We start from the raw sequence: 24,410 nt of genomic DNA, 5'->3' as shown, positions 1-24,410 counted from the left end.
TAATTTAAAATGGGCAAAGGATCTGAATAGACATTTATTCAAAGAAGACTTATCAATGACCAATATCTGTATAGTACATGAAAAGATGCTCGACATCACTCCCAGAAAAATGCAAAACCAAACCACGATGAGATAACTCCCCACACCATTAGGATATCTACTATCAAAAAGGCAAAGGACAGCCGATGCTGGGGAGGATGCGGAGAGAAGGGAACCCTTGTGCACTGCTGGTGGGAATGTAAACTGGTACAGCCAGTATGGAAAACAGTATGAAAGTTCCTCAAGAGGTTAAAAATAGAACTATCATATGCTCCAGCAACCCCACTTCTGGATATATCCAAAAGAAATGAAATCATTAATTTGTATTCCCATGTTCATTGCAGCATGGAAGGATGGAAACCACATGAGTCTATCTATGGAGGAATGGATAAAGAAAACGTGATATAGATATACATAGATAGATTGATAGAGATATAGAATTATATAATATTTTTCAACCTATAAAAGAAGGAAATCTTGCCGTTTACAACAATGTGGATAAACCTGAAAGGCATTATGCTAAGTGAAATAAACTAGACAGAGGAAGGCAAACAGTACATGGTGTCACTTACATGTGGAATAAAAAAAAAAAAAAAAAAAAAGGCAAACTCATGAAAACAGAGAGCAGAATGGTAACCCAGGAGCTTCGGGGTGGGGGAAATAGAGTTTGGTAATAGAGTACAAATTTTCAGTTGTAAGATGAAGAAGTCTGAGGAGGTAATGCATCACATGTTGAACTATAGTTGATGATACCGCATTGTATACATCGCAATTTGCGGAGACAGTAGAACTTAAGGGCTCACACACACACACACACACACACACACAAAGGTAAATATGTGAGGTCATGGATGTGTTAATGAACTCAGTGGTGGGAGCTCTTTCATAATGTATGTGCATGTCAAATCGTCGCATCGTACACTTTAAAGGTTTTACAATTTGTCACAGCTGAAAAAAAATGCTAATGCAATTAAAAAAAAACAAGTAGCTTTACGGTGGAAAAACCATCTAAGACAAATGTAATTTAAGGACATAGCACTGGAAATTGCTACATCCTCTCCTGTCGCCATAAAGGTCAGCTGACACGGAGGGAGAGCAGTGTTGAAAGAACCATAAAGAAATGGGGCTCAGCCCTGCTCACTTCTAAACTTGGGATAAAACGTGGTCTCAGGCCATCCACACCACTCTCCTATTCATTTGTGTGGACTAATGAAGTTTTTTTCTACTTAAACCAATTCGGACTGACTTATAGTACTTACAAGGGGGGAAAGCCCTAGTAATATAAAGAGTTTTAAAGTTAAGAATGAGGGAAAAGTTTGAAAAAATGTTCCCTGAGGTTCTTAGACATTACTTTCCCATGTGGAATGCAGAATGTATCGGGAATTTTGGCAAATAAGGGTATGCCTTATTTTAATGGTTTAAAACTTAAGAAGGTTATAAAAAAAGAGAGATTAATGAATTAGAAAAGGCTCCAGGAAACCAACACTGGTGAACTCAGAAGAGCCTAGTGATATCTTCCTGGTGTATCCATCTATGTATAAAAACGGCCCCAGGGGGCAGAACGTCTGCATTTGTGTCTGCTATTTGTACATGACTATGTGGATGTTGTCTTTTTCTTCTGTCAATTTGCAAAGTCACCTGTCTATTACTATCGCTAAGTTTCCATTTTTCAAGTTTTCTTTCCCTTGCCTTTCCTCCACTGGAAAAGCTGAGAGGGTCTCAAAAGGTGAACAGTAAAAATTGTGGAATGCCTCACTCAGGGCAGTAATGGTATACCACATCAAATGCCCACTTGGAAAGAAAAAAAAAGGAGGAACACTTTATCCATAGCGGGGAGATTTTGCAATCACAAACATTTCTCCAACCTGCTCGGGCAGCTGCCATTTTCTTGTTGCGCATTTTGTTCTCCAAAGCTTGCTACACAATACAAAAAGGAGAGAAGGACGTGAGATTTCCCAGTGTTTCCTACTACTTGACATTAATAAAGATGATACTTTTATAAAATAAATTGTATCCTACCTGTTTCATCTTCTTCTTTAGATCCAGATTCGCTGCCTTCTGGCCCTTGGCAGTAGCGTTGAGATAATAGATGGTCAAACTACATTTTAAAAAATAATAAAATATATGGTAGCTTTCAGTTTGAGATTCTTCTGAAATTTACATTCACTAAATCATAGAATGTAGATAAAAGACTGAAGTACACAGAAGTAAAAAAAAAAAAAAATGCACTCGGAACATGGTTAGTAGAGCCGGACCTGGGAAGGTGGGACTCAAGGATTCTCTTCCACAGCATCAATCTACCATACCTCGCTGCCTAATTGTATCTTCTTGGAAATGTATTAACATCAGTTTAAACTATAATTAAAAGTAACATTTCAAATTGATGCCAAGGGCATCCAAGAGAATGGAAAATCTACGGAAGCTTAGGGAATCTGTGGAATAAAAAAGAAATTGACTTTCTGCCTTAAATTCCCTCCTTTGGCTTTCACAACAAAGAATATAATCCTCATAAGTCATAGTCAATTAACACAGATATTTTTTTCCATAGGATGTATTGTTTGCATTTCTCCCTTCTTTGAAACGAAAATGTTTTATAAAGGAATATCCTTGGCTTTTAACTGACATTTACATTTCTAGAAAGAGCAAATTCCAGCCAAACATTTGTGTAAAAATAAATATGTTTATCTTCACTTAGAGCAAAATAAACAAACAAAATGCATTAAAAGAAAGGTAACTGGCATTGCTCTTTGTTGCAAATAACTGGATACTAAACACATTTCCTCTACTCCCCAACCATGCCAGATTATACCCTTTACGAGCCATCTGGTGCTAGCAACACAATTATTGATATTGTTTAGCTGGGTTTGTTTATGTTTTATATGAGTGATGGGAATTTGAATGAAATTACATACACGAAAGCATTTGGCATATACTATTTGCTATGAAGTAGGTGCTCAATAAATGTGTGTGTGTGTGTGTGTGTGTGTGTGTGTGTGTGTGATAAAGATTTTTTTAGAAAAGTGCCTGGATTTGGAGGGTGAACGCAAAAGACCTCCCAAGTCATTTGCAGTTCTGGAATTCTCTCTTTATTTGCCACTTTTTCTGTCTTGTGATGCACCTTAAATAAACACTCTTCATAAATCATTTTCTGGTCTCCAAAAGGAATGAACCTGGCTGCAGAGAACCCTGAATTCTACTCAGTCATCCCAAAATCACCCAAGCTGATTTAGTATGAGCCACTGGGGAAATTCAAAATGTTTGTAACATGTAACATTCTCTAATTAAAGGTAATAAAGAGCCAGGCCAATTGTGTGAGCCCCATAAACTAGAAGATGACATCTCAGGATTTGAAAAATCAAACCAGCAATAAACTGAAATTGGGTTTTAAATCAGAACCTCAGAACTACAATCAACCTTGCAGGACATCTATTTGACCTTGTATCCTGCCAACTTTCTTCTGCACAGTCTGTATGAGGGGTTGGCAAACCATAATCTCCAGGGTAAAACGGACACCCAGCCTGTTTTCCATGGCCCATGAACTAAGACGGCTTTTACATTTTTAAATGGTTAGGTAAGTGCTTACAGAATATCCTCAATTTTTCCTTTTGACCCATACAACCTAACATATCTACTATTTTGCCCTTTTAGGAAAAATGTGCTGACCCTGAGTGTAGACCATCCCTGACAAGTGGCTTCTAGCCTTTCTGTCTATTCCCACTCATTCCAAACTCACTGTTTGGTGCTTCAAATGATTAGGGGAAATAATAGATGGGAAATAAGACATGAGCTTGCATTGACTTATCAGCCACTTGATTTGGGGCATATCTTCCATGTGATAGCAATAATATGATTAATGAGGCCAACCTTTTAAGATTATCATGGAAATGCAATGATTAATATACGGGTAGTGCCTGGACATAGGCCATACTAGTTCCTCTTCCACACTCTTGGGACAACTTAGTCAACCTTCAACCATCAGAACAATGTTGCTCCTCAGTTTAGAAATAAATCTGTCTCTTACTAAGGTAAGACTATACTCATAAAATCTGACATGAACTTTGATCTGTTTTTTTTTTTTTAATACAAGATCTCATTTATACCACTAAGGGGCTTTGACTTTTAAAAACCACTTAATAACTTAACATCGTCCCACAAGCCACTGTATTACGAAAACCTGGAAAATAAAAATCACTTCAAGGGCCATCTGGTGAAACAGGTGGCTTCCAGCAGGTCATTTTCTTTCTTTTTTTTTTTTTTTAATGTTTATTTATTTTTGAGAGAAAGAGACAGAGAGAGAGAGAGACAGAGTGCGAGCAGAGGAGGGGCAGAGAAAGAGGGAGACACAGAATCCGAAGCAGGTTCCAAGCTCTTGAGCAGTCAGCACAGAGCTTGATATGGGGCTTGAACCCACAAATGCGAGATCATGACCTGAGCCGAAGTCGGATGCTTAACCGACTGAGCCACCCAGGTGCCCCCAACCAGATCATTTTCTAACATGTCTGCACCAGAGATTCACCATCAGATTCTGAATGCCACCAAATGATCAAGGTTCTCTAATATACAAAAGTAATCTGTTTTACTGTTTAATTATTCCCATGGGCTTTCCTTCAAAAAAGGTGTCATAGTATAAAGCGGGAGGTAAATGTTGGATTTACTGTCAGAGTCTTACTATTACCATTTTGCTATAGTCCTACCAGGGGAAAATCATCTTGTCCCTCTAAATTGGTGCCTTAATAAAATTGAAGATGAAACCTGTCTTCTCTGATGTGACTCATGACCATGATCATCACAAAGTAGATGGTAACAACTTGGCCCAGAACCCAGCTCATTTATTTCAAATCATCGGGATTTCTCTCCCTGAGCTTTCCTAGTTTTACCTTTTAAGAAACAAATCCTGTGCATCAGCTTTATTTCTAAAGTGTTTCTGAGGGTGGTTTCATACTTGCCCTCCTTGACTGCGAGCAGTGACAGTACCAGACTTTCTATTTAGGAGGGCCTCAGGGGTTGAAAGGAAGGACCAGGGTGCTTTTTCTAGTTCTTCAATAGCAAATATATTTTTTTTCCTTAGAATGTAAGTTTATCTCTGTGCTGGTCAAGAGTCAGAAGCCAATGAAAGTTACAAGGGAACAAAACCCCCCTCCCAAATTCTCCTTTGGATATCACCTCTGACTTTTGAAGGGACAGACTAAGCGACCTTTCCAAGACCCTTCTGGGCCTCTGATTTTATCATGGACCCACACTTACTGATAGCCTTTGAGGAACAAGGACATGATGGTTTTTAAGACCCCTTAAACCTTTAGCCCTAAAATGCAGCCTATAGGGTCCCCAAAGGGAATATTAACTTAGAGACTCATCATTTCTGTGTGTTCACAGCCATCTGCTTTATGGGACAAGAGCTGGGGGCCAGGAGATCGGGGGAGCTCAATGTGCTGATTAGATTTAGCATTTAGCATTTATGTTTCCCTTGCTTTAGCTGTTTACTGATAATTATTTTGGTTACTTGGGAACAAATCTTATAATCCTAGGCAGGCAAAGACAGATGCAGATGGCTGGGAATTACATTCAATAGGATCAGAGTATGGCTCATGAATTTCAGACTCTCACCGCCATGTAATCAGCACTGAATTTGCTGAGGTTACAGCACAACCCTTAGAGAGCATGAGAAAGCTAAGAAAGCTGGAAATTAAAAGGAGCCAGGAAAGACATTACAGAGTCTCTTCCTGTGAGAGGGGAAGCACGTACGCCATAACCAAAACGACAGCGATAACCAGTCCGGGGTTAGAGAGCTGTCTCAAGATCTTTGCCATCCAGCTTGGGAAATCATGCTCCAGTGTTTCTCCAATGACTTCGAACATCCTATTTTTGCCACTGAAAAACAAAAAGGTGGGGGGGGGGGGGGGGGGGAGGAGAGAAGTTCATTTATAACATATGTAAAAGCCATGGTTACAGCAAGAAAACTAGACGTCTTTCTCAAACACCACCCAAGTACTCTTTCAGATTGGGAACCTAATGTTTAGCTACAACTCCTGGCACTTCGACCTGTTATTATCAACATATGGGTAAGACATGAGAACTGGTATCCCAACGTAAACACGCAGTCGAGCAGTTAGGAAATTAACCACAGCATTAGGAGAAGTCTGGTTTTGTTTTGTTTTTTTCTTAAGCTGTATCCCTAAGATTTTGATTGAAATATATTTTATAAATAACTCGCAAGTCTACCCCTTAGCCAGCTGTCCTTGTTGGAGAACATTCCCTTTGGGCTGCATAAAGAATGCACTTAATTGTTGAATTAGCCTTGGAAATAAACATACAGAATAGCTTAACAGAATCAAGTCCACAAATAATCCAGTATCTCTCCCCATGCAAGAGCTGCTATCTCATTTTCCACAGAGCTCTTTCATCAGAGTTATTAACAGGTAATCACACTGAAGGGTGAGTCCTTTCTCTCACTGTCTTTCTTGTGGACAGGCTCTAATGACCGCCAGCTCAGTCCTACGGCTAAGAACAGACCATGCGAAGAGAAGGAAAGAAGCCTAAAGGGCCAAAGTCCTTAATGGATTTGTTCTCAACCCATTGAGGTAAGAATCAGCCCCTATAAACTAGAGAAATGAGGGCAGGATGTCTGTCTTATCTTAATATGTAATAGTCAGAATTATTAAGTAATACCCATCATGTCAAGTTATTTTTTCTGTATACGCATATTGATTCTACCATGAAAAGCTGTAATTTTCAGAGCAGAGATTAGGTTATTTACCACCAAGTTCTTCATATCATCAGAATAAAGGCTGGTATAACACTTAATATTTTTGTTTCACTATCGTTTATTGATCTTCATACACTCTCAACTACTAAACAAACATGACTCACAAGTTCCAGATGAGATTTTTTTTTTTTTTGCCTCTGGCCTCACTATAATAAAGTCTTTCAAAACACTGAGAGCAATTCCAGATATGTGGTCAAGTAGTTGCTGGATTGCCGTGGTGTTAAGTTTTGCTTCACAAATTACAGATCTGCACCCGGCGAGACCTGTGATATATTAAGGGGGAATGGAGTTTAGAGATAATTCAAGATTATATTGATTTATTTCTCTAGGGTTTCTTTGTCGCCATCCATTCTACCTGGCCATGCTTTCTTCCCAGCCATAGGGGATACAGCGAGAGTAAGAAGGTAAGCAAAGATGAGAGAAGGCAAGACATTCCGCTCCCCAGCTTCTTGGTCTGAAGCTGATGGACGTGGTTAGAATAGGGGAACTGGAATTTTACCAAATGTTCCCCTCCCATAAAGGTCTTCTCTGCATTCAGTGTGTCCCAAAGTCAAAGTCTTTGGCATCTCTGGGGATTCTCCTCTTTCCAGGTCTGGTGTTCTTACTAGGAGTCCAGATCTCTTATGTACAAGCTAAAGAAGCTTCTACTAATCCCTGGTAATCCTTTTATCTGACAGTTAGCCAAAGCGTGCCATGTTTTTTCTGGTCTGCTGTGACTCTACAGTCAAATGAAATGATAATGAACTTAAGCTTCTATGGGTGTGGCCCCACCCACCCTGGCTTAGAATAGTCTATAAGCAGACCTGTCTTCCCAGTGGACTGAAAGCTTCCCAGGACCAGAATCAGTGTCCAATTTACTCCTACATCTCCTCTAATGCTTAGTGTCCAAAAAATAGCCATTATTCATTCATTACTCCAAGTTACTGGCCAACACTCTACTGTGCTTAGACTCACAGACATAAAAATACCTTTTTTTTAAAAAATATTTTTTAAAAGTTCATTTATTTTGAGAGAGATAGAAAGTGAGTGGGGAGGGGACAGAGAAAGAGAGAGAGAGAGAGAGAGAGAGAGAGAGAGAGAAAACCCCAAGCAAGCTCTGCACTGTTAGAGCGGAGCCCAATGTGGGGCTCGAACTCACGAACCATGAGATCACGACATGAGCTGAATTTGGACACTTAACTGACTGAGCCACCCAGGTGCCCCCAGACATGAAAATATTCTATCCCCAACCTCTGAAAGTCAGCCACACTATTAAAAAAATAAACACATAAGGTATAATGGCAAATAAATAACACAACGGCAGTGTCGCAATTTAAAACAAAAAAAATAAATAAATATAAAAGTGTCACAATCTAATATAAATCTGCACTTATTGTTTGATCTCAGTTATTTTAAAAAACTGCATAAAAAGAAAACCAGAATACAGAATTCCAAAATGTTGAAATGTGGAGGGTTGTTATTTCAGGTCTTTGGAGCCTTTGAAAAGTGTTTATTTTCAAGGAGAAACATTTTTATAATTTCCAGGTTTTCTGGGAGAAACACATAACAAGGCCTTTGCAGTGAGATGAAAATACATAAAAATATAATTACCATAATGCTAGCAGGGAGGTATGTGAGAACCCAGAGAATTATAAATTGTTCAGAATTATTAGCGAGAGGTTGGGGGAGAAGCATCGTGTCAGCAAATGTGGTGGGAGAAATTAGAATTTTCTTCATCTGGGTACAAAATAAATGGTTTTAAAATTGTTGAACTGTTTAAGGTGAATCCACTTAATAGCCTATTGGAATAATTTTCTGACAAACTCACCCTCCCAAATCAGGTCAAGCAAGAATACCTCATCAAATTCCTTACAGAATTCCTTTTTTTTTTTTTTTTAAGTTTTATTAGAGAGAGAGAGAGAGAGAGGGCAAGAGCAGGGAGAGGTGGAGAGAGAGAGAATCTTAAACCAGATGCAGATGACCAATCAGGAGTTGGACGCTCAACGGACTGAGCCATCCACGCGCCCCACAGAATGGGTCTTCTAAGGTACTGTAGCCACTTTACCTGCGAACATACCTGTCCCTGGGAGTGATTAACCATCACTGTGCTATTGGGTGGGTGTGGCCATCCATTAACCTACCGCAAATGCAAGTTCGCTGCCCACCCAGGTGCCAAGTAGAGTCAGACACTCTTCCGGAGGCAGGCTGACAAAACCATCCCAAACTCAGGATCCTTGAGAATGCCAAGCCATGAAGATCCTAATTCATGCTTTCTCACCTCATTTTTAGGGCAGAGCAACCCTTTCAAACTTCTAAATCCAAACAAATAAATGAAGTATACATTCTTTTGCTCTAAAATGAGTAAACTGACAGGAGAAACAGACTAGTTAAATAAGATAGAGACACCCCTTTCCTGACATGCTACTGAAAATATTTAAATTTTCTTGATCTCAAAACAGTGATATATGTGCGGTAATTTTGCCTAAGTCTGCCAATCAGGGAACACTTGGTTAAAATCAGCTACTATGCCTTAGATACAGGCTCTTTTTTTTTTTTTTTTTTAATTAAAATCATAGCAACTCTATGTGATATAAAGAGAGGCAGAAGAATTAGGCTCAAAAAGCTAAAATTGTGTGGCCACTGTGCCTGTCTAGCTCAATGATATTTTTCACAGCAACGCCCCCTGTGTAACCACCATCCAGCTCCATGTGGACATTGGGTTTCCCTCCCGTTGACACATTTTTCTGAGAAGCATCGACTTCCAGTTAGAAAGTCAAAAGCACATCTAAAACCCATCCCAGATATTTAGTTCTGTGGGTAATTTGCAATTAAGTAAAGTCTTTGAATGGCTTATCTGTTGAACTTTGTACCCAGAGATTCATTAGGGATTTATGAAGACCAAGCTCTTCTTCAAGACTGCAATTTCATATTTAGTCTCCAGATGTCACTGTCTGCATTATTTATTTCAGCCCAGAGTGGGGGGGGGGGGGGGTTGGGGGTTAGGATTTGTCAGCATCAGCTTCCTGAGTATGACAGAACTCCAGTGGTTTTTGCCCTATCAGCTGGTTTAACATTTTCTTTCTTTTGTTTTGTTATTTTTTTTCCCCCAGGAAAGCAATAATAATAAATCAGCCTATTATTAGAGTGAAATGCCTCTTTTATACTTAGGTCTGTGGGCAAGGAAACTTTTGACTTTAATTTAATAACTTGCATCTGACAGCACGACGGGGATATTACATGTGGCCATTATTGCCTCACGCTCATCATTCACGTGGCTTTTCACATTCACATTTCTTTCACTTGAAAAGGAGAAATAACTCAAATGCATGCTGAGCAGTGACTCAACAGGCAGAGATTCTTGCGGTTGCAGAGAGGAACTTGTGGTAGATTCATTTTTAGGGCCCTATTTAGGGAATGGAATCTCAATTCCCCTGATCCCAGCGACTGGCTTTCTTGATAAGTGTCACCGTCAGAACTCTGTCATAGAGAACTGGCGAAAAGGACGTTTCAGCTTGGATCAGAGAGACCTCTTGACTCTTTATTACTGACTTGAGCGATCTGTCCTTGTTCGGGGAGAATATATAGGAGCGAATGTCACCCTCAATTGTTTTGCCACCAGGTAGCATTTTGGATTGTGAATTGTGTGACCCACTTTATAGTCACAGTTATCGAATGATGATCCCATTTCCTAGGTAGCTTGTGGAATAATCTATTTTTAATTAATTAATTATTATCTATTTGACGTGACGTAGCACGTCAAAATTCCTTCCGACTTTTGGACACGCTGGCCCGGCACCAAGAAAACCGACACATCCCAACTATCGTAACCTAAACACGCTCTTTGCCATCCCCTTTGAGCTCAGATTTATCATCCATATTTACCCGGGTAGAGCCTGGCGCCCTCAAATCCTTTTCCCTTTTATGATTCTCAAATAAGAAACCAATGCCACTTGCCTAAGAATCTCCATGTTACCTAATGAGCCTGGACGCTCAAAGAATCTCATTTCTACAGGCCAAAATGCCATTGTTTGGAGAAAAAAACAAAACAAAACAAAGCTTATAGGAGTGACCATTCCCATCTCCACGCCTGGAAGAAAACGACACCCGGATGGAATTTCAAAGGCAAGAACCTGAAGGGGCCACAATCAAAAGATGGCGGGAGGGATACGATCATGTACAGGACAGGCATGGTGGACAGGAAGAGAATGAGCAATAGCATGCCCAGGTAGAAATTATTCGATCTGGAAGCTTTGAAGACCCTGGCCTCGGGAACGTTGCAACACATCACGGCCCAGCACTGGAAGTACATGGATGTGTGGAGTCGAAGGATATTGATGCCTGGGAGGCTGGGGGCGAAGAAGGAGCCCATCCTGGAAAGAAAAAACATGGCTCTGCTCACTTCAAGTCGTCTCTTCGTAACAAAGTCACACGGCACCTTGCTTATCTCACGTCATGTTTATTTGCCAAAGGGAGAAAATGCAGTGCCGCTTTCAAGCACACAAACTCTTTTCATAAATAAACTTGCCTAGTCAATTTCCGTCTTTGATGCACACTTTACCATCTTTTCCTTTACCACAGGGATTGCATACATGATTCTCTCACGGCAATTATGCTGTCCGTTAACTATATCTGTTAGCATTAATCAATTTAAACTACACCAGAGAATATGTTACATATATTTACTTCTCTCTTCTACTTCTAAAATAAACTTGATTTCCCCTAACACTCAAATCATCAATTAATAAATCTAAAAATCTAACCTCTTTCTACTGTTACCCTTAAAACCACTCATTCTAGTCGAATAAACTACACATCTGGATTAATTACTTTTCTTGTGGGCTAATTAATTTTTGCTTAATGGAAGAGAAAAAATAAAATGAATTTTTCTTTTGCTGATGGTTTTCCCTATTAGCTATGTAGCTACTATGGTGTTTTAGAGCTGATGTATGTATGCCCAGTAATAGACTGTGTTTTGTTGATAATCTATAGGAAGCTTTATGTGTTTGAGATGAAAATGCAACACATCCATTGAATTTAATTTAATTTAATTTAATTTAATTTAATTTAATTTAATTTAACTTAATCTGTTTACTTCCTTACACTTCTGTTTGTCCTGGAAATCCACCACTTTGTATATCTGGCTTTTAAAAACTATTTTTAAATGCCACTTTTAAAAAGGAAGTAGTTAAGTGAGGTCACTTTTACTTGATGGCTTAGTTGGTTATTTTCAACAAAATAAATTTCACTTTTCTTTGATGAGAAAATCCATTAGCATCATCAAACAGTATTAATAGCAATGTATTGGTCCAAAGCCAAAAAGAGGATACATGTGCACTTATTTTAGAAGTATAACCAGAGTCACATCTTTTCAACTGTCCCAGCTATGATAAAGCCCTCAGTAGCTCTAGTTAGGGCCAGCAGTTTAGATTTCCTACATATGTAGAGAGGCTGTTTCAACCAATCCAATGTGAATTTGGTATATTATGTTGGAGGGGGGCAAGGGGTGAGTTAGATGAAGAAATTCATTTCTGCTATTTCTATAATTGAAATGCTGCAAACCAGCGTTAAGCTATTTCATTTAAAAGTGGAATCTTCCCCAAATCTGGATTTTCTTGTTGATAGGATTTGATACCACAGATCTGAATGACATTTGAACATAACGAGTGGACCAGACACTCTGAAGAAAGATAAACAATTTTTTTTTTAATGGTACGGACTTCAGGCGAAGACCTACCCATGCAGGTTCATCAATCGTAACCCATGTGCCACTGCGGTGTGGGATGTCAATAGTGGGTGCGCCTGTGGGGGCCTGGGGGCGTATGGGAACGCTCTGTACTTTGCACTCAGTTTTTCTGTGAACCCAAAACTTCTCTAAAATATAAATTTTACGAATTAAAAAAAGTAAGAAGATAGACTTTGGAACAACACGGGGTATCTTTGTTACAGGATAGCCAGAGAGAACCCGGAGCCTCAAAAATGTGAGCGAGTGAGTGACGGTCTCAGGTAAGGGGCGACAATTACATAGCAGTGCGCTGTATTCTCAAATGCCAATATTAGTCATGTTAGACGCTTGTGAATGATTATGTGTGTTCCCTTCTAAAGCCGGGCTTGGCCATACGATTTGTTTTGCCCAAGGAAATGGAAATCAAAATGAGGTGTCTCACTACTGGATAGAAACGTTGAAAGCCCTGTGTGGATTTTTTTCTCATGTCTCTGCTACCCTATCCAGTGTTGTTCCAGATGGACTCAATTTGGCCGGTCTAGGACTCTAGAGTGAGAGTAACTCACAAGAGCAGATCCCTCTACCAACCCACATTGAACATGCAGAGTACATAAGAAGGAAACTTTTCCCTTTGTAAACCACTAAGCTTTGGGGGAGAGGGGGTGGTGTTTAGCTGCTATACAACCTAGCTTACCCTCAGACACAATTCTGTATATAATTTAATACCTAGACTTACCTAGAGCCACACACATTTGTATATATATATATATATATATATATGCATCATTCGTCTGTATACGTATATATGCACACACCTAGGTACGTGCACCTATAAACCTCAGATTTTCAAAATAAATATCAAATGGGCACTCTGAACAAACAGGTTCAAGAACCATAACCTAGAAAAACAGATCCTGGCACAGTGATAGCTGAACCCTAATGCTCAAACTGTCTTTGCCGGTGACTCACTAATCAGCTCGGCTCACTAAGTCCCTTACCCACACTTGATCCTGTCATCTGTCAGTTCAAGATCCTTGTAATACCTTAGCCTTATAAAGTGCTTTTCTTCCAAGAAGATCAAAGCCAATGAAAGCTTCTTTCATTGAGCTCTCCTTATTACTCCAGTGACATGGTACATGTCAGGTAAATTATTCACATCTGATCAACCAAGAAAATGAGGTAGCAGACAGGGACAAAGGTAGAAGAGGTACACAAAGAGACAGTGTTGGAGCAATGTCCACACCCATCTTCTGTCTCACTGTTTTCTGCTGCCCCTACACCCTGTTCTGATAGAGATATGACGTGTGTTTGTCGTTTTAAAATACGATGACGAAGCCCTGTGCTATCCATTTTAAAATGAAGTGCGTGACATAAAAGTGTACTGATCATGTCAGCCAATTACATGCCAAAATTGATTTTACCTTTAAAGTTGGACTTTAATAACATCCACTAATTAGAAACCCCTAAAGCTGTACCTGAATGTCTCCAGTCACAAACCAACGGACGTGAGTGCAAACGTCCCATAGTCTTTTGTTTCTGTGTGACCAAGCTCCAGTATCAGTTCCTTGTGCCTCATAAGATAGTAGCTTACTGTGTGTGAGTCCCCTTGTGTGGGGGAGCCTACCACACTTGGAATACACACTCCTCACACCTTGCCCACCAACCACATCCTCCCTCCTTTACCAACTTCCTGGGAGTTAGGAAAAAGACCATCTGTCCAAAGGGTTGACCTGAAAGTAAGCAATAGTTCTTTTGCTTCTGTAACTCTGGGGTGTAATTATCTCTGTACGCTCAAAAAAAACACCATCACATTCTAATGTCCTCTTCAGACCAACAAGAAGCAAGGCTTGACCACTATCTAAAGGAGGAATACACAGAAAGGGATAGTGGAGGGATTTTGGTAATGGGTCTGCCCATGAGAGAAAGGGGGAAGGGTTTTGGATATTTAAGAATTTCAACATGAACCATAGTGGACTAAATAGTTGCAAAATTATAAGCGAAACGAATCAGGACAGCCATTTCAATGGCTTTTCTGATCATGAAAATGAATTTCTAGGCCAGTCTGTTGTCTTTGCTACGAAAGAACAAGAAACAGACATGTAGCATGTGTCTGCACAAATGGCATCCACCAGGCCTGAGGGATTTGTGGCACTCTGTGTAGAAGCCAGGGAGTTTTAAAACTGATACAAGGTGATGGTTTCTCATTGTTCCAGTAGCGAAGTTAGCCATTTTCTGCTGTGACAGCAGAATCCCCTCCAGAAAATGAAAGATCCAGAACTGCTAGAAGCTTTTCCCTTTACTCTCCCTGTTGGTGGTCATATGTTGGACCAACTTGACTTTCCTCCTTGCTTAGAGAATGAAAGATGCGTTTCACTCTTTAATGACTCTCTGGGCACATGAGCCATAACTTGCAAAATTTAGAAAGCAAGAGGGCAGGAATTAGATTTTTAAACGTACCTGATAATGGAAAAGATCATCTTTTTATAGCCTTTTCTTCATATGTATTGACCTAGTGAGGCACAGGAATTGGACAGACCCCAGGGCAGGATGATGGGGTCCTTGATTATGGTCTTTATATCACTAAAGCAAGATAATTTTAACATTTGCAGAGAGGTGCAGTCTTGCAAAGGTTTAACAGCTCAATGCAGCTATGGTTGAAGGATTTAAGTGCTATATAAAGCTTGTGCAAAATTTGAGCCAAGTTACTAGGACTAGTACATAGGACAATGGCGTGGTCAGTGGCACGGTGTTATATTAAACAAGTGTCAGTAAGGTAAAGATGCTCAATTGTAGCTTGTGGGTTGGGTGTTCTTAGTTAAAAGTGACAGATTTCCAAGACACATGGTCCCTAGATGAATCGCATGCCATGAACCAATTTTTAAACTCAAAAACAGTTCCTACTATATCGGCTCATCTTAACCTGTCAAGGTTTACAGTGAGAATGCTTTCATTTAATAAAAGATATGACAATCCTTTGTACATCAAAAGACATAATTCTGATGTGTAAATGGCCTGTGAAACAAGTTACGAAACAGTGATCGTATTTTTAGCTTGAACTTCCTAAAACATAAGTTACATCTCCAGTAGTCCAGTTACCTAAAACTACTGGATTTGGTAAGATATTTTTTTCAAAAGCAACAAGTTGTATTCTAAACATACTCGATAATGACAGAATAAAATCAGTTTTTCAGAAGGGCCTGACATTAATTTATTTCATACTTAACATGTGGCTATGGGACCATTAATGTTTCACCGGTAGACCCTAGTGTCACAGGATATAAAAGTATAAAAAAGCTTTCAAAGAAGCTACAAAGCGGAAATACACTCCCAGTATTTGATAAAGGAACGCTCTGCAAAACAGGCAGATGTCTTTGAGGACGAAGAGTTAAGATATAAATATAAATAGAAGTAAATAGAAATATAATATAAATGTAATATAAATATAAATATAAATATGAATATAAATACAAATATAAGTATAATATAAATGTAAATGTAAGTATAATACAAATATAAATACAAATATAAATATAATATTAATATAATATAAAATAAACATAATATAATATAAATATAATGTAAATATAATATAAATATAAATACAAATATAAACAAGATTTTCCTATCCACTTTGCAAAGGCAACAGTTGAGTTAGACCCAGACTGGGGACCTCTCTGACACCAGGCTACAATGCATTATGCAATAATGTTCTTTGCGGCTTTTCTGTAAGTTGTAAACAGTCCAATAGCAGACCTACCAGATCATGCCTTGGTTGAAGATCAGAGCGAGGACATTGCCGCTGATGTCAAATTCAGTGTATGAAGGCTACAGAAGACACAGACATTTGCTGGATTAACATATCAAATGGTGCAAACTGAAAAACCCGAGCGCTACATGTTTCTGCATCGGTATGCTTCCATGCAGCAATAATCACGGAATAATCAATCTAATAAACGAGTAGTGCTAAATAAAATAATGCAGCACCCTTTTTAACAGAGTAAGGCTCATTTTCTAAAGCAGTCATTCAAAATGTTGTGAAAGTGTGGACCACTGGGCTCTCATGCATGGCCCATTGTAAAAATCGGAGCAACCTTCTGGGAAAAGTTTGACAATGTGTATTAAAAACTTAAGAAAATCTCAGTCTCTTTGGCCCTGTGAGTCTACCTCTGGGAATGTGGGTTAACAAATCGAGCTTAAATGCTGACAAAGTGTAACAAGCAGAGATGACACCATCTAAATATCCAATAATGACTCTCTGGGCACATGAGCCAGAACTTGGAAAATTTAGAAAGTGAGAGGGCAGGAATTAAATTTTTAAACATACCTCATAATGGAAAAGATAACCTTTTTATAGCTTTTTCTTCATATGTATTGGTTAAGTAAATACAGTATATCTATACTATGATATACAGTGCACATAATCAAGGTCACCGTTTGAAGAATGCTTACTTACGCAAAAGAAAACTAAGATTTGATGTTAAGCAACAAATATATAAAATTATACATTCATTATTTTTACCAACTGAATATGAAATTATGCATAAGGAAAAGACTTGAAAATGCCCAACAAATCACCAGGTGTTATATAGGTGGGGGATGTATCATGACTTTCATTTTCTTAAGTTTGCATACTTTAAAACACTGTAAAACCTTGGTTTGCGAGCATAATTAGTTCTGGAAACGTGCTTGTAATCCAAAGGACTCATACATCAAAGCGAGTTTCAAGAACCATTGGCTCACTTGTGATCATGTGACATTCAGCGTCACTTACTACTTGCATTGCAAGGCATCCTTGACTATCAAGTAAAGATTTATTAGAAATGCTTGCTCATCTTGTGGGACACCTGCAGAATAAGTTACTCGCAATCCAATGTTTCACTGTATTTTTCAAAAAAATGTGGATTTCCTTTACAATAAAATGAATATAGAGAGAGACAATTAAAGTTTAAGAAGCTGTTCAACTCAATATCCAGTGTTTGTCTCCTAGATGCCACCCTGCTTAGGGTGCAGCATCAGGCTGTTTTTTTGTGTGTGCAGAAGGCCCACCAATAGGAACTGAGGTGGGCATCTGTCCCAGGGTGGCCTGTGGAAAGGCTTTCTGGTAACACATCAGGCATCCTAGAAGGAAAGCGTCTATCAATGGGAGTAATGCTAATTAGCAACAGCAATGAAACTGGCTCCTACTTGAGCTGGGCTAGAGAACAATCAGTCAGGAAACTGACTAACCAGTGACAAGAGAAAGAAAAGCAAAATTGTGAACTGAGAGCACCAAGAAGACCATGAAAGAGAGACCAAACGGGAAGCGGGTCCTTAATCCTGTCCCAGATCCTGGCATCTGCAGAGGTGGCTTCAGACCCCCTGTATCTTCATCAAAACTCCCTGCCGACACACATACACACGCAGCCCACACACACGCATGCTCACGCCCACACACATGCACACGCAAGCGTCACTCTTTTTTTCAAACCCAAGAACCCCCCCTAAAAATATCTGTAAGAAGATGGGAGAGTTGTCTGGTCTGGAACCCCAACAGAACGATCACAGCTTTTGAATGCCTTGCCTCAAGAGTTCTTGAATCCAGGCCCCAATTTCATCAGGAGCGCTTTGCTCTGGACCACCTTTCCCTTTGCCTGAAGCCTTGTGAGCTCACAGAACACATTTGACAAATGCTCAGCTGGGTGGCCTGTGCCATCTGTGGCCTTGGAACGGCTCTTCTCCATGTCAGTTTAAGAACCAAACCTTCATCTTTGACCTCTTTAGAATAGTGCCATGATTTAGCCCACCAAGCTATGTAAAATTTAAAAAATTCAACCCTTTAGAAGTGTATTTTCTTTACTCTCACAAATACATAAGCCTCTTAAAGCCCATTTGAGATATTTTTACAACTAGGTAACTATAAAAACATAAAGGACACATTGGGAGCCTTTGTTCGCATACTGTGTGTGCAGCAGGGTCAGCCGGAGGAATACAACCTTTGATGCACAAATTGACCTGATGCGAAAGATGGGTAGAGGGTGTCCCTACTGTACCAAGGGTTTGGGGTCCACACACTTGTCTGAGTATTAGACCTTGCCCTGCCACTTCCTAGTTGCGTGAGCTGGGCCCGTTGCGTATCTCGTCAGGCCTCAGTTTCCTCACAGATAAACTGGTGCGAAAAACTAGGTCAGTGGTTGTCACACTGTGGACCAGAAGCCCAATCTGGACCACTGTCTGTTTTCGTAAACAGATAGTTATTAGAAGACAGCGGCCTTAGTTCATTTATGTATTGCCTGTGGCTGCTGAACACGAAAACAGGAGAGCTCAACAGTCCCCACCGAGACCATATCGCCTGCTGAAAGCAAAAGTGTTTTCTACGCTCCACGCACAGTACTTGCTAAACAGTGCCCCGATTCTCTACGGACATAAGCCGGATGCTTTAGCATTTAACTCAGTTCTGACACTGACTGTCCCGAGCTAGTGCAGACCCCACAGGTTAAGGGCGCAGTCCCACAAGAATGCCCCACTGCAGACACCAATCACAAGTTCACATTGTCGCCTATGCCAAGTGACTGGCTCTAAGTCAAAGGATCCTACATCTCCCTCCTCAAGTTTGATAATTTGCTAGAACGGCTCACAGAACTACAGAAAACAGTTGATTTGCTTGGCTACTGTTTATTATTAAATATGGCAGGAATAGACAGATGGAGGAGGTGCACATGCATAGGGCAAGGTATGAGGAAAAGGGCACGAATGTCCTTTCCAAGCACACCACCCTCCCAGCACCTCAACGTGTTCAGCGACCTGCTAGCTCTCTGAACCCCACAGGTCAGGGAGTTTTATGGAGACTTCATCAGTAAGCATGATCAATCATTAACTCACTCTCCAGCCCCTCTCCCCTCCCTGGAGGATGGGGGAGATAGGGCTGAAAGTTTCAAGCTTCTAATCGTGGTTCGGCCTGTCTGTTGACCAGTCCCCATCCTGAAGCTATCTAGGAGCCACCAAGCATTGTCTCATTGGAACAAGCAATGTTCCCGTCACCCAGGTAATCCCAAAGAATTTGGGGGCTCTGTATCAGGAACCAGCGTCAAAGACCAAATATTGGAATAAAAGATGATCCTAGCACCTGTACCGCTTAGGAAATTACAAAGGTTTTAGGAGCTCTGCCCGGGAGCTGGAGCTGGAGACCAAAATATATATTTCTTATTTTATCACAATATCACACCTGCAGAAGTGAGAACACTTACCATCCAGCCCTTTACTTTACAGGGAAAGTCTGCCAACTTCTGAACTAGATCATTTCTAAGATCCTTTTCTAATCTAAAATCTGTAATGGGTTGAAAAATTAGATGCAGTTATTAAAGAATTGCTTCTCTGTAAACAGGTTAGAAATTCACTTGAATACTATATGAGTTCAACTCAGAAAATCTCACTCCAAAAAAAAAAAACCAAAAACAAAAGTAAGGAGGCAAACACACATGTGCGTGCACACACACACACACACACACACACACACACTCACACGCTATAAAATTCAATGCTCGTTCTTTTAGAGATGGATTTAATGAAAACCTGAGATGATATTGTATTTTAAAGTTTTAAAAGCAATACTTTAATAACACAAGCATAAATCAGTTTGCAATACGTTTGCTTAATCGCCTCTAAAACATAAATAGCTTGAAGGTAAATGATGCTTGGGAAAAAATAGGTTTTCCTGAAAACTGAGAAATGAACTGATTCAAATGGGATGCATATAACAAAATCACTAAGGGCTGCTCATCCCTGATAAGACTTTTAGGGGCCAGCAAAAGCAGATCCCATTTGGATTTAGGCTGAGGTCTGTAACAGTCAAGGGATTGGAAATTATCTTGTTTTATTTCTGGACCTTTGTGGCAGGCGGGAGTCCGTCATCTGCCCACAACGAAGACAGATGGTTGTCACTGGACTGAAGAGCCATGAAAACTCATCCTCTGTCTGCAAGCTTAGTTATTTGAGACAGATCATTAACCTATGGATATTGTGGAATATCTCAGAGAGAATTCTGTCATTGCAATGTCCTGTCTGACATACAAATCTCACTTGCCCACAGCTGAAATCACTCTGGGTCAATGGTTCTCAAGACTATTCTGGTCCCCAGACCAGAAGCAGCAGTATTACCTGGGAGTTTGTTAGAAAAGTAAATTTTGGGAGCGCCTGCGTGGTTCAGTCAGTTAAGCGTCGAACTTCGGCTCAGGTCATGATCTCACGGTTTGTGGGTTCGAGTCTCGTGTTGGGCTTTTTGCTGACAGCTCAGAGCCTGAAGCTTGTTTCAGGCTCCCTCTCTCTGCCCCTCCCCCACTTGCGTGAGTGCTCTCTCAATAAATAAATAAATAAATAAATAAATAAATAAATAAATAAATTTTTAAAAAGAAAATGAAAACTAAATTCTCCGGGACCTGTCCCAGATCAGAAATGCTGTGTTTTCACCTGCCTTTGGGGGATTCTGGTGTCTCCTCAAATATAAGAACCACTGATGTAGGACAAATCCTAGCCTCGTCTACTAGGGTGACTCAGAAAACTCGGGGCTTTGTACTTCAACCCTCATTGTCTGCACAAATACTGTCCAATGTTCAAGTGGAACTTCACATCCAGAATGTACTGTCCCTTTTCCCATGTTGTCAACCCTTCATGGGATACTCAAGACTTCTTACTGACTCCTTAGCATGGCATCTTCCTGGACTGTTAAATAATACCTCATTCCCAGCTGGAGAACATCAGTTTATTTCTAATCAGAGCCTGACACAGAGCTCGACCCAGGGCTTGATCTCACAACAGTGAAATCGTGACCTGAGCTGAAATCAAGAGTTAGATGCTTAACCAACTGAGCCACCCAGATGCCCCTCTTTCTAATTGTACATCACAGGCTTTCTTGTTAACTCCGTTCTATTGCAGGTGAACTGTCTAATCTTGGGAGTGCTTTGAGTTACCCATGTCATAGATTGGCTCATGAATTCATCATGACTTGACAGAGTCCTTGAAATTTCTAGGGTTAAGCGTTACAGTGAAAATTTAACATGACAGAAATCTGGTTGATGGCTTTGACGCTGATTCAACTGAGTTTGAGTCCTAGTTCCACCAATGATTAGGGATATGTCTTTGAGCAAATTATTAAACATCCTCTAAGGCTTATTTACTGTAAAGTCGGGGAAAAAAGGAGCTACCTCATAGCATTGCTGGTATGAATACATGCAATAATATGTGTAAAGTATTTTCTAGAAGTTCTGACATATAATAAGAACTACATAAGATATACTATACTATGGAGTCCACTTTTATGATCTGTCAAACATATGCCTCTCATTTATTAATAATCTTGAACCCCTTCATCAGATCTCAGGGAAACCTCTTATATTTTCCATTTATGTAAATTTAACAAGGACCACCTCAAAAATGTAACTTGAAACAAGATGCTGAGGTTTCATTTGATTGACCATGTTCTAATACCACGCTGTGTATTCAGTTCTATTTCTTCTTGCATACCTGTTACCTTTTTTACTGATGAATAGCAAAGGTAATGTTAACACAAGCTAAACTGAAAGTAAAGGGATTCTGTGTTGAACTGTTGCAGGAAACCCAAAGAGTTTACGTGAGGCTTTAGGGCAGTTGTGCCGAACCTGGGGGGCTAAAATCCCTCCTGGGAGAAACCATTCCACGTCCTATGAGTCAGTGAACACTTCGGAAACATTGAAAATTGTCTGCTCTGTTTGGAGAAGCCTTGGAAAACATTAACTTACATTACATGCTCTAACAGCCTACTATTAGCCAGTCATTTTCGCAACTCAGCTCATCTTTATAGGTTTGTTGTGATAATACTTCGGCCATAAATTTATAACTGGAGAACCATATGGGGTCGCTTTTCATTCAAGTTACTCTGATACGACCAGTATATACCATTCAGCATATTTAACATAATGGCTGTGTCTTGCCCTCGTTTATTCCCTGGCGGCCACACAAGCCTAGGCAACTCACTTCGATTCATAAGCTCTCAATTTTCAGGTGTGAAATAAAGGATGTATGACTGATTGTGTCAACATTCCACCAGACATTAACATTCTGTGGCTCTCTGGAGCTGAGGCTGGAGTCCGCAGAGTTTAGTCGTTACAGAAGCTGTTGTAATAAAAGTGACCGAAAGTTTGTGCTGAGAATGGAGCCTGTTTAAGATTCTCTTTCTCTCCCTCTGCCCCTCTCCCCAGCTCGGATGCTGTCTCTCTCGCTCTCTCTCAAACTAAAAAAAAAAAAAAAATGATAATTTTTTTTTAAATAGAATAAATAGAGGGGCGCCTGGGTGGCACAGTCGGTTAAGCGTCCGACTTCAGCCGGGTCACGATCTCGCGGTCCGTGAGTTCAAGCCCCGCGTCAGGCTCTGGGCTGATGGCTCAGAGCCTGGAGCCTGTTTCCGATTCTGTGTCTCCCTCTCTCTCTGTCCCTTCCCCGTTCATGCTCTGTTTCTCTCTGTCCCAAAAATAAATAAACGTTGAAAAAAAAATTAAAAAAAAAAATAAATAGAATAAATAAAAGTGAATGAATTTTTTAAATTCTACATTCTCTAGGACTGGGCAATTCAACATAGAGAAATTTCTCTTAAGGAAACAATCTGTGCCTACCATTATAACTTATCTGTGAGCATATTTATCTACATGCCTATAAATAAACGTAACCATAATATTTATTACCATAACTAAAAATTAGATAAAGTTTAACTGACACCCAATAAAAATTTAATCAATGCTGGGCCCTGTCTTACGTTGGTCCCTCCACTGAGAACCCTTGCTTCCACTGGACCTTTGAAATTCTGAGGCTTTCTCAAGACCGGCTCAAGGCCCTCTTCCTACAACACGCCTTTGCATTTCTGATCTCTCTCTGTCCCTCTTCCTCTCTCTCTCTTTCTCCCTCTCTTTCTGTTTCTCTCTTTCCTTCCCTCCCTCTCTCCCTTTCTCCCTCCCTCCATCCACCCCCCAAAGTCATGCAACCATTGGTTTCTTCTGTGGCATTTATATTTTCTGCTCTGTACTCATAACAAGAACTTGCAGGATCAAAGGGCAGTAAAGAGTGTGCGGGCCGGGGGATGCAAATTCCATCTGCCGCCAGGCAGTGGCTTCTCACTGCAGCCAATTTCTGCCGTGTGGGAATGTGGATCTAATGTTGCCAGCCCTCCCAATATGTCACGAAAAGCAAGAAATCCATATTTTTTTTAAATATAAAACTTCCAGTTGTAAAATATGAGCTCATTAAAAAATAAATAAATAAATAAATAAATAAAAACCAAACCAACAAACAAAAACACTCTGTAGACAAGAGAAAAATACATACATCGGAAAGCTGAATCGAGGCATCTAGCCCAAGTGTGCAACCTCTCCTTAGGCTTACATCGTCTACATCTCTGTACCCCATCACCCAGCACAGAGGTTTGCTCATACCGACTTGCACCTGGTAAGCACTCAACCGTGTACCCTCTCTACGTGATGGGCCAATGATAGTAGGATCCACATCGAAGATCCACCATCCACACTTTACTGTTTAAAACTTGTTTTGATATCGGGCTTCTTTCTAAAGAGCCTTCCAAAAGTAACATGGGAACAAAGTCTCTGTGACCCAAGACAGGAACTTGTCTTTTTTCCTGTACTTTGTACTAACCCAAGAGCACCGTCAGCACTCCATAAATAATAAATTACAGTCATTTAATTACAGCTTTTATGCATCCAGGTCATGTTTTATTGACTTCATATTTGAAGCAAAATTTTCTAGCACTTAAGAAGAAAGCAGTAAGGGATAAAAGGCAAGCATAAGCCAAGCAATGGCCTAAGAAAAGAATGGCAACTTTTACGTCGGCCTCAGAAGAGCTGAATCAGACAGGGAAAATAGAAATGAAACCAAGCCAGCTGAATACCTCAT

General features: G+C 40.0%; 1 protein-coding gene across 1 annotated transcript in view; it reads right to left on the bottom strand.

The window, feature by feature from the left end:
- Positions 1 to 24,410, bottom strand: part of TMC1 (transmembrane channel like 1) — a 142,254-nt gene that overhangs the window by 3,678 nt on the left and 114,166 nt on the right. Inside the window, exons 16-20 of the mRNA XM_045043143.1 lie at positions 16,261 to 16,328; positions 10,912 to 11,151; positions 5,782 to 5,907; positions 2,059 to 2,137; positions 1,905 to 1,956 (exon numbers count right to left, since the gene is read on the bottom strand). Coding sequence (XP_044899078.1) covers positions 1,905 to 1,956; positions 2,059 to 2,137; positions 5,782 to 5,907; positions 10,912 to 11,151; positions 16,261 to 16,328 — 565 coding nt within the window. The remainder of the gene's footprint in view (positions 1 to 1,904; positions 1,957 to 2,058; positions 2,138 to 5,781; positions 5,908 to 10,911; positions 11,152 to 16,260; positions 16,329 to 24,410) is intronic.

Source organism: Felis catus, chromosome D4 (genome assembly GCF_018350175.1).
Source record: "Felis catus isolate Fca126 chromosome D4, F.catus_Fca126_mat1.0, whole genome shotgun sequence".
NCBI lineage: Eukaryota > Metazoa > Chordata > Mammalia > Carnivora > Felidae > Felis > Felis catus.
Note: the sequence above shows the minus strand (reverse complement) of the source record. Positions and strands in the feature narration are given on the sequence as shown.